The 18,004-nt window shown below is 55.3% G+C and overlaps 1 protein-coding gene across 4 annotated transcripts in view; it reads right to left on the bottom strand.

Annotated features, from left to right (window-relative positions):
• Nucleotides 1-5,329: 5,329 nt before the first annotated feature.
• PWP2 (PWP2 small subunit processome component) overlaps nt 5,330-18,004 on the bottom strand; it is a 35,236-nt gene continuing 22,561 nt past the window's right edge. For all 4 annotated transcript variants that reach the window (XM_068271031.1, XM_068271033.1, XM_068271032.1 and 1 more), the window contains 6 exons: nt 17,731-17,839; nt 17,589-17,654; nt 13,982-14,200; nt 13,729-13,879; nt 8,228-8,302; nt 5,330-6,758 (listed from right to left, as the gene is read on the bottom strand). In XM_068271031.1, coding sequence (XP_068127132.1) covers nt 6,608-6,758; nt 8,228-8,302; nt 13,729-13,879; nt 13,982-14,200; nt 17,589-17,654; nt 17,731-17,839 — 771 coding nt within the window. In that variant the 3' untranslated portion in view covers nt 5,330-6,607. The remainder of the gene's footprint in view (nt 6,759-8,227; nt 8,303-13,728; nt 13,880-13,981; nt 14,201-17,588; nt 17,655-17,730; nt 17,840-18,004) is intronic.

An 18,004-nucleotide genomic window follows, 5' to 3' on the forward strand; every position in this document is an offset into this window, starting at 1 on the left:
GGGGCTGGTAGAAGCAGAACTAGCTGGCGGCGGGGGACTGGAGCAGCAGTGAGTGACTGAGAGGGCACAGGATGGCTGCATGGGGCTGGTAGAAGCAGAACTAGCTGGTGGCAGGGGACCGGAGCAGCAGTGAGTGACTGCGAGGGCACAGGATGGCTGCAGGGGGCTGGTAGAAGCAGAACTAGCTGGTGGCGGGAGACTGGAGCAGCAGTGAGTGACTACGAGGGCACAGGATGGCTGCAGGGGGCTGGTAGAAGCAGAACTAGCTGGTGGCAGGGGATTGGAACAGCAGTGACTACGAGGGCACAGGATGGCTGCATGGGGCTGGTAGAAGCAGAACTAGCTGGCGGCGGGGGACTGGAGCAGCAGTGAGTGACTGCGAGGGCACAGGATGGCTGCAGGGGGCTGGTAGAAGCAGAACTAGCTGGCGGCGGGGGACTGGAGCAGCAGTGAGTGACTGCGAGGGCACAGGATGGCTGCATGGGGCTGGTAGAAGCAGAACTAGCTGGCGGCGGGGGACTGGAGCAGCAGTGAGTGACTACGAGGGCACAGGATGGCTGCATGGAGCTGGTAGAAGCAGAACTAGCTGGCGGCGGGGGACTGGAGCAGCAGTGAGTGACTACGAGGGCACAGGATGGCTGCATGCGGCTGGTAAAAGCAGAACTAGCTGGTGGCGGGGGACTAGAGCAGCAGTGAGTGACTACGAGGGCACAGGATGGCTGCATGCGGCTGGTAGAAGCAGAACTAGCTGGTGGCGGGGGACTAGAGCAGCAGTGAGTGACTACGAGGGCACAGGATGGCTGCATGGGGCTGGTAGAAGCAGAACTAGCTGGCGGCGAGGGACTGGAGCAGCAGTGAGTGACTACGAGGGCACAGGATGGCTGCATGGGGCTGGTAGAAGCAGAACTAGCTGGTCGCGGGGGACTGGAGCAGCAGTGAGTGACTACGAGGGCACAGGATGGCTGCATGGGGCTGGTAGAAGCAGAACTAGCTGGTGGCGGGGGACTGGAGCAGCAGTGAGTGAGTACGAGGGCACAGGATGGCTGCAAGGGGCTGGTAGAAGCAGAACTAGCTGGTGGCGAGGGACTGGAGCAGCAGTGAGTGACTACGAGGGCACAGGATGGCTGCATGGGGCTGGTAGAAGCAGAACTAGCTGGTGGCAGGGGATTGGAACAGCAGTGAGTGACTACGAGGGCACAGGATGGCTGCATGGGGCTGGTAGAAGCAGAACTAGCTGGCGGCGGGGGACTGGAGCAGCAGTGAGTGACTGCGAGGGCACAGGAGGACTGCAGGGGGCTGGTAGAAGCAGAACTAGCTGGCGGCGGGGGACTGGAGCAGCAGTGAGTGACTGCGAGGGCACAGGATGGCTGCATGGGGCTGGTAGAAGCAGAACTAGCTGGCGGCGGGGGACTGGAGCAGCAGTGAGTGACTACGAGGGCACAGGATGGCTGCATGGGGCTGGTAGAAGCAGAACTAGCTGGCGGCGGGGGACTGGAGCAGCAGTGAGTGACTACGAGGGCACAGGATGGCTGCATGCGGCTGGTAAAAGCAGAACTAGCTGGTGGCGGGGGACTAGAGCAGCAGTGAGTGACTACGAGGGCACAGGATGGCTGCATGCGGCTGGTAGAAGCAGAACTAGCTGGTGGCGGGGGACTAGAGCAGCAGTGAGTGACTACGAGGGCACAGGATGGCTGCATGGGGCTGGTAGAAGCAGAACTAGCTGGCGGCGGGGGACTGGAGCAGCAGTGAGTGACTACGAGGGCACAGGATGGCTGCAGGGGGCTGGTAGAAGCAGAACTAGCTGGTCGCGGGGGACTGGAGCAGCAGTGAGTGACTACGAGGGCACAGGATGGCTGCATGGGGCTGGTAGAAGCAGAACTAGCTGGTGGCGGGGGACTGGAGCAGCAGTGAGTGACTATGAGGGCACAGGATGGCTGCATGGGGCTGGTAGAAGCAGAACTAGCTGGTGGCGGGGGACTGGAGCAGCAGTGAGTGACTACGAGGGCCCAGGATGGCTGCATGGGGCTGGTAGAAGCAGAACTAGCTGGTGGCGGGGGACTGGAGCAGCAGTGAGTGACTATGAGGGCACAGGATGGCTGCAGGGGGCTGGTAGAAGCAGAACTAGCTGGTGGCGGGGGACTGGAGCAGCAGTGAGTGACTACGAGGGCCCAGGATGGCTGCATGGGGCTGGTAGAAGCAAAACTAGCTGGTGGCGGGGGACTGGAGCAGCAGTGAGTGACTACGAGGGCACAGGATGTCTGCATGGGGCTGGTAGAAGCAGAACTAGCTGGCAGCGGGGCACTGGAAGAGCCATGAGTGACTGCTAGGGGCAAAGGATGGCTGCAGGGGGCTGGTAGAAGCAAAACTAGCTGGTGGCGGGGGACTGGAGCAGCAGTGAGTGACTAGGAGGGCACAGGATGGCTGCATGGGGCTGGTAGAAGCAGAACTAGCTGGCGGCGGGGGACTGGAGCAGCAGTGAGTGACTACAAGGGCACAGGATGGCTGCATGGGGCTGGTAGAAGCAGAACTAGCTGGTGGCGGGGGACCGGAGCAGCAGTGAGTGACTAGGAGGGCACAGGATGGCTGCAGGGGGCTGGTAGAAGCAGAACTAGCTGGTGGCTGGGGACTGGAGCAGTAGTGAGTGACTACGAGGGCACAGGATGGCTGCATGGGGCTGGTAGAAGCAGAACTAGCTGGCGGCGGGGGACTGGAGCAGCAGTGAGTGACAAGGGCACAGGATGGCTGCATGGGGCTGGTAGAAGCAGAACTAGCTGGTGGCGGGGGACTGGAGCAGCAGTGAGTGACTACAAGGGCACAGGATGGCTGCATGGGGCTGGTAGAAGCAGAACTAGCTGGCGGCGGGGGACTGGAGCAGCAGTGAGTGACTAGGAGGGCACAGGATGGCTGCAGGGGGCTGGTAGAAGCAGAACTAGCCGGTGGCTGGGGACTGGAGCAGTAGTGAGTGACTACGAGGGCACAGGATGGCTGCAAGGGGCTGGTAGAAGCAGAACTAGCTGGTGGCGGGGGACTGGAGCAGCAGTGACTGCGAGGGCGCCGGATGGCTGCAGGGGGCTGGTAGAAGCAGAACTAGCTGGTGGCGGGGGACAGGAGCAGTAGTGAGTGACTACGAGAGCACAGGATGGCTGCATGGGGCTGGTAGAAGCAGAACTAGCTGGCGGCGGGGGACTGGAGCAGCAGTGAGTGATTACGAGGGCACAGGATGACTGCATGGGGCTGGTGGAAGCAGAACTAGCTGGTGGCGGGGGACAGGAGCAGCAGTGAGTGACTACGAGGGCACAGGATGGCTGCATGGGGCTGGTAGAAGCAGAACTAGCTGGTGGTGGGGGACTGGAGCAGCAGTGAGTGACTACGAGGGCCCAGGATGGCTGCATGGGGCTGGTAGAAGCAGAGCTAGCTGGTGGCGGGGAACTGGAGCAGCAGTGAGTGACTACGAGGGCACAGGATGGCTGCATGGGGCTGGTAGAAGCAGAACTAGCTGGTGGCGGGGGACTGGAGCAGCAGTGAGTGACTACGAGGGCACAGGATGGCTGCATGGGGCTGGTAGAAGCAGAACTAGCTGGCGGCGGGGGACTGGAGCAGCAGTGAGTGACTACGAGGGCACAGGATGGCTGCATGGGGCTGGTAGAAGCAGAACTAGCTGGCGGCGGGGGACTGGAGCAGCAGTGAGTGATTACGAGGGCACAGGATGACTGCATGGGGCTGGTGGAAGCAGAACTAGCTGGTGGCGGGGGACAGGAGCAGCAGTGAGTGACTACGAGGGCACAGGATGGCTGCATGGGGCTGGTAGAAGCAGAACTAGATGGTGGTGGGGGACTGGAGCAGCAGTGAGTGACTACGAGGGCCCAGGATGGCTGCATGGGGCTGGTAGAAGCAGAACTAGCTGGTGGCGGGGGACTGGAGCAGCAGTGAGTGACTGCGAGGGCACAGGATGGCTGCAGGGGGCTGGTAGAAGCAGAACTAGCTGGTGGCGGGGGACTGGAGCAGCAGTGAGTGACTGCGAGGGCACAGGATAACTGCATGGGGCTGGTAGAAGCAGAACTAGCTGGTGGCGGGGGACTGGAGCAGCAGTGAGTGACTGCGAGGGCACAGGATGGCTGCATGGGGCTGGTAGAAGCAGAACTAGCTGGTGGCGGGGGACTGGAGCAGCAGTGAGTAACTACGAGGGCGCAGGATGGCTGCAGGGGGCTGGTAGAAGCAGAACTAGCTGGTGGCGGGGGACTGGAGCAGCAGTGAGTAACTACGAGGGCACAGGATGGCTGCATGGGGCTGGTAGAAGCAGAACTAGCTGGTGGCGGGGGACTGGAGCAGCAGTGAGTGACTGCGAGGGCACAGGATGGCTGCATGGGGCTGGTAGAAGCAGAGCTAGCTGGTGGCGGGGGACTGGAGCAGCAGTGAGTGACTACGAGGGCACAGGATGGCTGCATGGGGCTGGTAGATGTCCCAAGTAAGTAAAACTTTTTTTTTTTTTTTGAGTTAAGGTTCCCTTTAAGTTGTTCCTGATTAACTTCATTTCAATATGACTTTTATCTTGATGATATTTTTGCTCTTTGGAAGCTTACAAATGTAACATAGATAAGGTGACAACAGATGAAAAAGCGTTGTGAATCACGCCCAATGTATTCCTTCTTATAAATTGTTGGATTTGGCTAGCGAGGTTGCAATTAACCGTTTTTCTTTTAGGAAGCTAGTTCTGAGGTCTCTTCTACTTGTTTTAATACGGAGTGGTGGCAGCGTTACCCTCGATTTCCAGCGTGAAATCGATAACGTTATAGATTGTACAAACAATCGAGATTGTATCATGTATGGGGACACCAACCAATCTCAAGCCTTTATTATGCTCACAGTGGCTTTGCCTCCAGAAGCCTCTAGTGGACGAGACCTGTATGGCAACTGTGGCATAGTAAGACAGGATTGACAGGCGACTGTCACATACTACAGGTAGTCTCCGACATACGAACGACCCGCCGATACAAATGGCATGGATTCAGTGTTTCCATGGGAACAAGTCAAAAAAAAAATTCAAATTGGACTTGTAGTTTTTGAGAAAATAGATTTTAAACAATTGAAAAAATGGCTTTTAAACTTATATAAGCAGGTGCAGAGGGGACACAGAGGGGGACACTGGAGGCGCAGGGGGGCACAGAGGAGGTACAGGGGATAGAGATGGCACAATGTTCCAACTTAAGAACAGATACAGGTTAAGAACGAACCTACAGTCCCTATCTCGTTCGTTAACAGGGACAACCTGTACTTACACAAAATCCAACCTCTTTAGGTCCTTTCAAAATCAAAGAAGACAGAAACATCATAACAAAATATACAGAACTTTATTTGAGACTCTGACCCAGGCTGAAACGCCAGTCACTAAGCCACGAGGCACCCAGCCTGGGTCACAGGACCAATAACTGAACCTTGCGGCACCCAGCCTGGATCACAGGACCAGTAACTGAACCTTGCGGCACCCAGCCTGGGTCACAGGACCAGTAACTGAACCTTGCGGCACCCAGCCTGGATCACAGGACCAGTAACTGAACCTTGCGGCACCCAGCCTGGATCACAGGACCAGTAACTGAACCTTGCGGCACCCAGCCTGGGTCACAGGACCAGTAACTGAACCTTGCGGCACCCAGCCTGGGTCACAGGACCAGTAACTGAACCTTGTGGCACCCAGCCTGGATCACAGGACCAGTAACTGAACCTTGCGGCACCCAGCCTGGGTCACAGGACCAGTAACTGAACCTTGCGGCACCCAGCCTGGGTCACAGGACCAGTATCTGAACCTCGTGGCACCCAGCCAGCCACATGACCAATAACCAAGCCACATGTTCTCAGTCTGGGTCACATGACCAGTAACTGAACCTTGCGGCACCCAGCCTGGGTCACAGGACCAGTAACTGAACCTTGCGGCACCCAGCCCGGGTCACAGGACCAGTAACTGAACCTTGCGGCACCCAGCCCGGGTCACAGGACCAGTAACTGAACCTTGCGGCAACCAGCCCGGGTCACAGGACCAGTAACTGAATCTTGCGGCACCCAGCCTGGGTCACAGGACCAGGAACAACCTTGTGGCACCCAGCCTGGGTCACAGGACCAGTAACTGAATCTTGCGGCACCCAGCCTGGGTCACAGGACCAGTAACAACCTTGCGGCACCCAGCCAAGGTCACAGGACCAGTAACTGAACCTTGCGGCAACCAGCCCGGGTCACAGGACCAGTAACTGAACCTTGCGGCACCCAGCCCGGGTCACAGGACCAGTAACTGAACCTTGCGGCACCAAGCCTGGGTCACAGGACCAGTAACCATCAATGTGTTACTGACCCCGGATAAATGGCTAAAAACAAAGCAGTAACCAAACAATGCATAACTCAATCTGGGTCACATGACCAGCACCTGAGCAGCATCTTGCCCAGTCAGGGTCACATGACCAGGAAGACACACCCCTTTCTTGTGATCAGTCTCCATGCGTGACACATAGAGGGCAGCGTACAGGCTGTGCTGGGGAACGTTTAGTGCCACGTCCTGGCAGTGGTGGCCAGCCATCACACTGAAGTCCATAGTGGAAATAACTCCTCCTCCTCTTCTCCATCACTGATCAAGCTCCGCCTCTTCCACAGAGTCCTCCAATGACATCACCTCAGACTCTGCATCACTGTCTGTATCCCCCGCTGATCGCTTCACCCCTCGCTGCTGCGACAGACACACCGCAAACTTCATGTTGTACCGATTCCACTCACAGCTGAGGACAAAACCAACAGAGTCAGCTGGGGGGAGATGGATGCAGAGGGGAGGAGGGGGGGGGGGGGAAGAGAAAATGGAAGGAGAGCTGGGAGAAGGGATGCAGAGGGGAAGGGGGGAGGGAGAGAAGAGAAAATAAAAGGAGAGCTGGGAGAAAGGTGGGTGAAAAGGGGAGAGAGAGAAATGCAGAGGGAGATATGACACCTTTACCATTTTTCATATGGAATGCATCATAACTCATACAGTGTCGCAACAGAGCCACAGCAGCAAAAGGTTAAACTGCACAGGCCGAACACAGAGTTAATTAGCTTTTAGCTCTTATTAGAACCCCTGGCGACAAAAAGCATTCGTCAACCTTGACAGAACCTCATAAAATAGGCTCTTACCAGCCTGACAGTCTCCAAACTTCACACTTCTAAACTTCTGCCAGAAGCTTCAAGGAGTGAGGCTGATCCTGATCTCTGCTTCTCTCAAACTTCTGCCAGAAGCTTCAAAGGAGTGAGACTGATCCTTCTCTCCACAAAGCTGCTGCAGTATCCCTGAAATTCATATTTTTTTCAGATTTCATGGTATTCAGGGTACTAAGAGCAAGCTAGACAGAACCATCCTTATAGAAGTTACTAAGGCCAGTCTGACGCACATCCTGGGAAGTCTCGAGGCAGATCAGACATACAGTCTCAGGTTCTCAGTAGTACGTTACAGTTTAATACTCATATTTCATATGTGTGAATTCATAGCGCCTTACTGAATGTAAATATACAATCCATTTCTTGATATGACTTCTGGGTATTGAGAAATCAGCATATCCGATATCCTGCCGGATCTCTCTCCTGGATAGGGAGCTGCCCCAGCTCCAGGAAGGCTGGACTTTGCCTGTCATAGCCACTCCCAGCTGCAGAGGAAGTAAACCCACTAAGCAGGTGGTTTCAGCTCCCGGCGTTGGGCGCTATCATAGCAGTAATGTTGTGCGCTCCGTGTAACAGTAATTCAGGGCTCCGACGGCTGCCAGACCCAGAATTACACCTCCCTCTAAGTTGTGACCACTCGGAGGGGGAATAGTATTTAACACCGCCTCGGAGTTTAATAGCAGAGTCCTTCAATCAGCCCGCCCCCCGCTGAACTGACCAGCCCCCGGATGACCAGCCCTCCTCACTCAGCCCGCCCCCGCTGAACTGCCCAGCACCCGGATGACCCGCCCTCCTCACTCAGCCCGCCCCCGCTGAACTGCCCAGCACCCGGATGACCCACCCTCCTCACTCAGCCCGCCCCCGCTGAACTGCCCAGCACCCAAATGACCCGCCCTCCTCACTCAGCCCAGAGTCCTTCATTCAGCCCGCCCCGGTGTGGTCAATCTGGAGAGAGGTGGCAGCAAAATAAAAATTTCGAGAGAGAGAGAGAGAGAGGATGATACATATCTATGAGAAATAGCCAGGCTCAGTGCTACCCCTGGTGGTGACAGTTGGTACTTACAGTTTTGATATGCTGCTGAAATGTGTTTGGATGCTTTTCTGCAGGGAGTTGATGGCTGGTAACAAAGAAACTGATCTGAAGAGAAAAGAGAAAACTCATCAGAAGAGTGAATGCAGTGCCCCAGCGGGACAGAGCCCACCTCCACCGCCAGTAGCATGACAGAGCCCTCCCCCCCCCCCCTCCCCAGTAACAGGACAGAGCCCTCCCCCCCCCCCCTCCCCAGTAACAGGACAGAGCCCTCCCCCCCAGTAACAGGACAGAGCCTGCCGCACCCCCAGTAACAGCCGCCGCACCCCCAGTAACAGGACAGAGCCCGCCGCACCCCCAGTAACAGGACAGAGCCCGCCGCACCCCCAGTAACAGGACAGAGCCCGCCGCACCCCCAGTAACAGGACAGAGCCTGCCGCACCCCCAGTAACAGGACAGAGCCTGCCGCACCCCCAGTAACAGGACAGAGCCTGCACCCCCAGTAACAGGACAGAGCCCGCCCCCCCCAGTAACAGGACAGAGCCTGCCGCACCCCCAGTAACAGGACAGAGCCTGCCGCACCCCCAGTAACAGGACAGAGCCTGCACCCCCAGTAACAGGACAGAGCCTGCACCCCCAGTAACAGGACAGAGCCTGCACCCCCAGTAACAGGACAGAGCCCGCCCCCCCCAGTAACAGGACAGAGCCCGCCGCACCCCCAGTAACAGGACAGAGCCCGCCGCACCCCCAGTAACAGGACAGAGCCCGCCGCACCCCCAGTAACAGGACAGAGCCCGCCGCACCCCCAGTAACAGGACAGAGCCCGCCGCACCCCCAGTAACAGGACAGAGCCCGTCCCCCCCCAGTAACAGGACAGAGCCCGTCCCCCCCAGTAACAGGACAGAGCCTGCCGCACCCCCAGTAACAGGACAGAGCCCGCCGCACCCCCAGTAACCGGACAGAGCCCGCCGCACCCCCAGTAACAGGACAGAGCCCGCCGCACCCCCAGTAACCGGACAGAGCCCGCCGCACCCCCAGTAACAGGACAGAGCCCGCCGCACCCCCAGTAACAGGACAGAGCCCGCCGCACCCCCAGTAACAGGACAGAGCCCGCCGCACCCCCAGTAACAGGACAGAGCCCGCCGCACCCCCAGTAACAGGACAGAGCCCGCCGCACCCCCAGTAACAGGACAGAGCCCGCCGCACCCCCAGTAACAGGACAGAGCCCGTCCCCCCCCAGTAACAGGCCAGAGCCCGTCCCCCCCCAGTAACAAGCGCCCCCCCCCCCCCAGTAACAGGACAGAGCCTGCCGCACCCCCAGTAACAGGACAGAGCCTGCACCCCCACAGTAACAGGACAGAGCCTGCACCCCCACAGTAACAGGACAGAGGCCCGCACCCCCAGTAACAGGACAGAGCCCGCCGCACCCCCAGTAACCGGACAGAGCCCGCCGCACCCCCAGTAACAGGACAGAGCCTGCCGCACCCTCAGTAACAGGACAGTGCCCGCCGCACCCTCAGTAACAGGACAGAGCCCGCCGCACCCCCAGTAACAGGACAGAGCCCGCCGCACCCCCAGTAACAGGACAGAGCCCGCCGCACCCCCAGTAACAGGACAGAGCCCGCCGCACCCCCAGTAACAGGACAGAGCCTACCGCACCCCCAGTAACAGGACAGAGCCTGCCGCACCCCCAGTAACAGGATAGAGTCTGCCGCACCCCCAGTAACAGGATAGAGCCTGCCGCACCCCCAGTAACAGGATAGAGCCTGCCGCACCCCCAGTAACAGGACAGAGCCCGCCGCACCCCCAGTAACAGGACAGAGCCCGCCGCACCCCCAGTAACCGGACAGAGCCCGCCGCACCCCCAGTAACAGGATAGAGCCTGCCGCACCCCCAGTAACAGGACAGAGCCCGCCGCACCCCCAGTAACCGGACAGAGCCCGCCGCACCCCCAGTAACCGGACAGAGCCCGCCGCACCCCCAGTAACAGGACAGAGCCCGCCGCACCCCCAGTAACAGGACAGAGCCCGCCGCACCCCCAGTAACAGGACAGAGCCCGTCCCCCCCCAGTAACAGGACAGAGCCCGTCCCCCCCCAGTAACAGGACAGAGCCTGCCGCACCCCCAGTAACAGGACAGAGCCTGCCGCACCCCCAGTAACAGGATAGAGCCTGCCGCACCCCCAGTAACAGGACAGAGCCCGCCGCACCCCCAGTAACAGGACAGTGCCCGCCGCACCCCCAGTAACAGGACAGAGCCCGCCGCACCCCCAGTAACCGGACAGAGCCCGCCGCACCCCCGGTAACAGGACAGAGCCCGCCGCACCCCCGGTAACAGGACAGAGCCCACCGCACCCCCAGTAACAGGACAGAGCCCGCACCCCCAGTAACAGGACAGAGCCCGCCGCACCCCCAGTAACAGGACAGAGCCCGCACCCCCAGTAACAGGACAGAGCCCGCACCCTCAGGACAGAGCCTGCCGCACCCTCAGGACAGAGCCTGCCGCACCCCCAGTAACAGGACAGAGCCTGCACCCCCACAGTAACTGGACAGCGGCCACCCCACAGTAACTGGACCCACCCCCCACCGCATACATACAGTGCTGCCCATAATTATTCATACCCCTGGCACATTTTGACTTAAAGTTACTTTTATTCAACCAGTAAGTATTGTTTTTGCTCAGAAATGATATAGGTGTCTCCCAAAAGATAATAAAGAAAACCTGTAAGTACAAAAAGTTCCCCTGGGGAGTACTCACCTCGGGTGGGGGAAGTCTCCGGATCGTATCGAGGCTTCCCCCGTCCTCCTGTGTGCTACAGCGGTCTCGCGGTGCCCCTCCGAAAAGCGGGGATGTAAATATTTACCTTCCCGGCTCCCGCGCAGGCACAGTATCGGCTCTCCGCTCGGAGATAGGCAGAAATAGCCGACCGCTGTCGGGCCGCTCTACTGCGCAGGTGCAAGTCTCCTGTACCTGTGTAATAGAGCGGACCCAACAGATATCAGCTATTTTCGCCTATCTCCGTGCTGAGAGCCGCAACAGCGCCCCCACTGGAGCCAGGAAAGGTAAATAAATCAGCGTTTATCAGCAATTGTCGAGGGAGGATTCCGGGACACGTCAGGGGAGCCAGCGCTGGACTGCCTGCAGCTACAGCAGAGGGGGGGGGGAAGCCTCATTGGGACCGAGGCTTCTCCTACCGAGGTGAGTACCCCGCAGGGGAACTTTTTTTTGTTACAGGTTCTCTATAGGACGATGTACAAGAGGCATTATTGGGGGGGGGGGGGGGGGGGAGCCCATTTCTTAGCTTTTACTTACATTTGAGTAAAGTGTCCAGTCCAAAATTATTCATACCCTTCACAAACTGTCACAGTCTGTGGGAAAATCCAAAGTTCTATGCTATTCCAAATAGTCCAAGCTGTTCAAAAGAATCCGAATTACCCTGATTAAATAGGAATAGCTGTTTTAAACTCCACAGGTGAAAAACAGCAGCTCTCTGCAGTTGGTTTGTGGACAGTCATGGCTAAGACAAAGGAGCTCACAAAGGACCTGCGGCTGCGCATTGTGGCTGCTCACAAGTCAGGAAAGGGCTACATGGCCATTTCTAAATGTTTTTAAGTTTCAGTAGCTACAGTGCAAAGTATTATTAACCTGCTGAGCGGTCTGGACGAGCTCAGCTCGTCCAACACCGCCAGAGGCTGCCGCTCAGGCCCTGCTGGGCCGATTTTCGTGAAATAAAAAGCAGCACACGCAGCCGGCACTTTGCCAGCCGCGTGTGCTGCCTGATCGCCGCCGCTCTGCGGCGATTCGCCGCGAGTAGCGGCGAAAGAGGGTCCCCCCAGCCGCCTGAGCCCAGCGTAGCCGGAACAAAAAGTTCCGGCCAGCGCTAAGGGCTGGATCGGAGGCGGCTGACGTCAGGACGTCGGCTGACGTCGATGACGTCACTCCACTCGTCGCTATGGCGACGATGTAAGCAAAACAAGGAAGGCCGCTCATTGCGGCCTTCCTTGTTTATTCTGGGCGCCGGAGGCGATCGGAAGAACGCCTCCGGAGCGCCCTCTAGTGGGCTTTCATGCAGCCAACTTTCAGTTGGCTGCATGAAATAGTTTTTTTTATATTTAAAAAAAACCCTCCCGCAGCCACCCTGGCGATTTAATCAGAACGCCAGGGTGGTTAAAAAAATACAAGATGTTCCGCACTGCTGACTACTGAAAAAAGGATGTGGTCGAAAGCCAAAAGTGACACCTGTGCCGGCCAGGAGGATACAGAGAGGTGAATAAGAATCCAAGGATCACCACCAAGGCCATCCTGGTGAATCTGGGCTCTGCTGGTGGCATTGGCCTCAATTCACTAAGGTTATCTCCTGTCTTTAATAACGTTTCTAGAGTGATCAAACCTAAAGTTAACTCTTCTGTCCTTAAAATAACTCCAGAATTCTAAAGTTAAAGATAGGCTGTGTGTGAAAATAACTACAAAGGAGGTAACTTAAGGAATGAAGAGATAAGATAACTCTCTCACTGTGTGGAGGTAAGTGTTTTCTTGACGTATCTTCAGCATGATCTCAGTGAATTGAGGCCAATGTCTCAAGGCAGACAATCCAACGGACACTGCACACTGATGGGTTCCACGGATGCAGACCAAGGAGGACGCCACTTCTCCGGATAAGGCAAACAAAAGCTTGCTTGGCCTTTGCAAATGCTCATCTGGACACAGAAGAAGACTTCTGAGCTTCTGTGTTATGGTCGGATGAAACAAAAACTGAATTGTTTGGTCACAATGATGTTTCCTTTATTTGGTGTAAAAAAAGAGAAGCCTTCAATCCAAAGAACGCCATCCCCACTGTCATACATGGTGGAGGGAACCTAATGCTTTGGGTGTGTTTTTCAGCCAATGGACCAGTGGACCTAATCACAGTAAACGGCACCATGAAAAAAAGAGCAATACATGAGGATTCTCAATGACAACATCAGGCAGTCTGCAGAGAAACTTGGCCTTGGGCACCAGTGGACATTTCAGCATGACAATGACCCAAATCACAGCAAAAGTGGTGAAGAAATGGTTAGCAGTCAACAATATTAATGTTTTGGAGTGGCCCAGCTAGAGTCCTGACTTGAATCCAGTTGATAATCTGTGGAGGGAGCTAAAGATCAGGGTGATGGCAAGAAGACCCTCCAACCTGAAAGATTTGGAGCTCACTGCTAAAGATGAATGGGCAAAAATATCTCTGGAGACATGCAAAAAGCTGGTCTGCAATTATGGGAAGCATTGATTGCTGTAATATGCTTTTCTATTGATTATTGAGAAAGGTATGAATATTTTTGGACTGGACACTTTTTGCTCAAATGTAAATAACAGCTGAGAAATGTTTTTCCCACAATAAGGCCTCTTGTACATGGTCTTATCTTTTGGGAGACACCTCTGTCATTTTCTGTCAAACAATTAATTGCTGGCTGAACAAATTTAACTTTAAGTCAAAATTTGCCAGGGGTATGAAGAATTATGGGCAGCACTGTACAAGTATATACACATTTATCTGCTCACCGGGTCTTCATCTTCTGGCCATGCTGCATCAGCAGCTCATGGGCCCACAAGAGATAAAACTGGAGGTGCCGCGATTTCTCGATCTGCGATGCCAGAACCGGAAGGAGGCGCTCCACATACAGATCCGGCAACGACGAGCACAGAACTTTAACTGAGGGGGAAAAAGCAATCAGGGTGAGAGTACTCCGATATCCCCGCCCCAACAAAAATAATTCATCCAGTAAAATGTTACTAAGGCTGCTGGAAAACTCACTGTCCTTGCTGGGAACTTTCTCTAGAGCCTCCTGAAGGAGGCGCTCTTCATTCAGCCTCATTGCCATGACTAAAGCCAAGGTCCACTGGCCAGCAGAGAGTGCCCGATGCACACTTCCTGCCGTCACCTCCTCATCCAACTGGAAAGGGTCAAACACGGCACTGGAGTCCAGAGAGAAGATGAGGAGACCTTCAGTGGAGGTGGCAGCCCAACTGCGACCTGCCGAAAAGAAGAAACGTTACAGATCCACCCAACACAGATCCATACACAAAAACCCAAACCTACAAGCCGTGCAAGAGAACCTCAAAGAGCTGTCAGCCCAACTGGTAACTGCCAACAAGAAACGTTACAGATCCACCCAACACAGGTCCATACACAGAAACCCAACCCTACAAGCCGTGCAGGAGAACCTCTTAGAGCTGTCAGCCCAAGTGATAACTGCCGACAAGAAAAAACATCACAGATCCACCCAACACAGGTCCATACACAGAAACCCAAACCTACAAGCCAGCCCCGTGCAAGAGAACCTCAAAGAGCTGTCAGCCCAACTAGTAACTGCCAACAAGAAGAAAACGTCACAGATCCACCCAACACAGAAACCCAACCCTACAAGCCAGCCCCGTGCAAGAGAACCTCAAAGAGCTGTTAGCCCAACTGGTAACTGCCAACAAGAAACGTCACAGATCCACCCAACACAGGTCCATACACAAAAACCCAAACCTACAAGCCAGCCCCGTGCAAGAGAACCTCAAAGAGCTGTCAGCCCAACTGGTAACTGCCAACAAGAAACATTACAGATCCACCCAACACAGGTCCATACACAGAAACCCAACCAGACAAGCCGTGCAGGAGAACCTCAAAGAGCTGTCAGCCCAACTGGTAACTGCCGACAAGAAGAAACATCACAGATCCACCCAACACAGGTCCATACACAGAAACCCAACCCTACAAGCCGTGCAGGAGAACCTCAAAGAGCTGTCAGCCCAAGTGATAACTGGCAACAAGAAACATCACAGATCCACCCAACACAGGTCCATACACAGAAACCCAACCCTACAAGCCGTGCAGGAGAACCTCAAAGAGCTGTCAGCCCAACTGGTAACTGGCAACAAGAAACGTCACAGATCCACCCAACACAGGTCCATACACAGAAACCCAAACCTACAAGCCAGCCCCGTGCAAGAGAACCTCAAAGAGCTGTCAGCCCAACTGGTAACTGGCAACAAGAAACGTCACAGATCCACCCAACACCGGTCCATACACAAAAACCCAAACCTACAAGCCGTGCAGGAGAACCTCAAAGAGCTGTCAGCCCAACTGGTAACCTCCGACAAGAAACATTACAGATCCACCCAACACAGGTCCATACACAGAAACCCAACCAGACAAGCCGTGCAGGAGAACCTCAAAGAGCTGTCAGCCCAACTAGTAACTGCCAACAAGAAGAAAACGTCACAGATCCACCCAACACAGAAACCCAACCCTACAAGCCAGCACCGTGCAAGAGAACCTCAAAGAGCTGTTAGCCCAACTGGTAACTGCCAACAAGAAACGTCACAGATCCACCCAACACAGGTCCATACACAAAAACCCAAACCTACAAGCCAGCCCCGTGCAAGAGAACTTCAAAGAGCTGTCAGCCCAACTGGTAACTGCCAACAAGAAACATTACAGATCCACCCAACACAGGTCCATACACAGAAACCCAACCAGACAAGCCGTGCAGGAGAACCTCAAAGAGCTGTCAGCCCAACTGGTAACTGCCGACAAGAAGAAACATCACAGATCCACCCAACACAGGTCCATACACAGAAACCCAAACCTACAAGCCGTGCAGGAGAACCTCAAAGAGCTGTCAGCCCAACTGGTAACTGGCAACAAGAAACGTCACAGATCCACCCAACACAGGTCCATACACAGAAACCCAACCCTACAAGCCGTGCAGGAGAACCTCAAAGAGCTGTCAGCCCAACTGGTAACTGCCGACAAGAAACGCTACAGATCCACCCAACACAGGTCCATACACAGAAACCCAACCAGACAAGCCGTGCAGGAGAACCTCAAAGAGCTGTCAGCCCAAGTGATAACTGCCGACAAGAAGAAACATCACAGATCCACCCAACACAGGTCCATACACAGAAACCCAAACCTACAAGCCGTGCAGGAGAACCTCAAAGAGCTGTCAGCCCAACTGGTAACTGCCAACAAGAAACGTCACAGATCCACCCAACACAGGTCCATACACAGAAACCCAAACCTACAAGCCAGCCCCGTGCAAGAGAACCTCAAAGAGCTGTCAGCCCAACTGGTAACTGGCAACAAGAAACGTCACAGATCCACCCAACACAGGTCCATACACAGAAACCCAACCCTACAAGCCGTGCAGGAGAACCTCAAAGAGCTGTCAGCCCAACTGGTAACTGCCAACAAGAAACGTCACAGATCCACCCAACACAGGTCCATACACAGAAACCCAACCAGACAAGCCGTGCAGGAGAACCTCAAAGAGCTGTCAGCCCAAGTGATAACTGCCGACAAGAAGAAACATCACAGATCCACCCAACACAGGTCCATACACAGAAACCCAAACCTACAAGCCGTGCAGGAGAACCTCAAAGAGCTGTCAGCCCAACTGGTAACTGCCAACAAGAAGAAACATCACAGGTCCATACACAGAAACCCAACCCTACAAGCCAGCCCCACAGTGCAGGAGAACCTCAAAGAGCTGTCAGCCCAACTGGTAACTGCCAACAAGAAACGTCACAGATCCACCCAACACAGGTCCATACACAGAAACCCAACCCTACAAGCCAGCCCCGTGCAAGAGAACCTCAAAGAGCTGTCAGCCCAACTGGTAACTGCCAACAAGAAACGTCACAGATCCACCCAACACAGGTCCATACACAGAAACCCAACCCTACAAGCCAGCCCCGTGCAGGAGAACCTCTTAGAGCTGTCAGCCCAATGGCCCAAAATGTCTAAGGTACAGAGAAGGCTCATTGCTGGCAAACACCAAGACAACAATTCTCTTCTACTGTTGCTGCAATGTCTATCAGGACCATCCCTTCTCCAATCTCTGATCTGTACAGGGCTATCCCTGCTCTTGTGCTGCTCCAATCTCTGATCTGCATCAGGACCATTCCTGCTCTTGTGCTGCTCCAATCTCTGATCTGTATCAGGACCATTCCTGCTCTAGTGCTGCTCCAATCTCTGTTGTATCAGGACCATTCCTGCTCTAGTGCTGCTCCAATCTCTGTTGTATCAGGGCCATTCCTGCTCAAGTGCTGCTCCAATCTCTGATCTGTATCAGGACCATTCCTGCTCTAGCGCTGCTCCAATCTCTGGTGTATCAGGACTATCCCTGCTCTTGTGCTGCTCCAATCTGTTGTATCAGGGCTATCCCTGCTCTAGTGCTGCTCCAATCTCTGTTGTATCAGGGCTATCCCTGCTCTAGTGCTGCTCCAATCTCTGATCTGTATCAGGACAATTCCTGCTCTAGCGCTGCTCCAATCTCTGGTGCATCAGGACTATCCCTGCTCTTGTGCTGCTCCAATCTCTGTTGTATCAGGACTATCACACAGTCTTTGCTGGAATCTGCAGTACTCACCGGTGGGAGAGAAGCGTAAGGACGACACTCGGATTTCGGGCTTAAAGCGACGGGAACTCATGTCACCTGGTACATAAGAAGAGAATCAGGACACAGAAAGGCAGCAGAAAGGTCAGGGGTCATCATATGACAACAGGGTTACCTCTCCGAACTCCTGGCAGACTAAGCGTCACTCCATCCTCCTCCCCCGCTCCCTCGTCTACCAAAGCCAAACTCCCGAACTCCGTCATCTTACGCCGGTCAAGGAATTCCTGAGGAAGAGTGACAAAGCATTGATCACAACGAGGCTGGAAGAGGCAGAGACATGGGGAGCTGAAAGCGTCCTTCACTAAAGAGGATTGATGGGCGCCAGAGGAACAAGGGACAGAGAGAACACAAAGGACAGAGTAAACAAAAGAAGACAAAAGTGTGCGGGG

This window comes from Hyperolius riggenbachi, chromosome 2 (genome assembly GCF_040937935.1).
Source record: "Hyperolius riggenbachi isolate aHypRig1 chromosome 2, aHypRig1.pri, whole genome shotgun sequence".
Classification (NCBI taxonomy): domain Eukaryota; kingdom Metazoa; phylum Chordata; class Amphibia; order Anura; family Hyperoliidae; genus Hyperolius; species Hyperolius riggenbachi.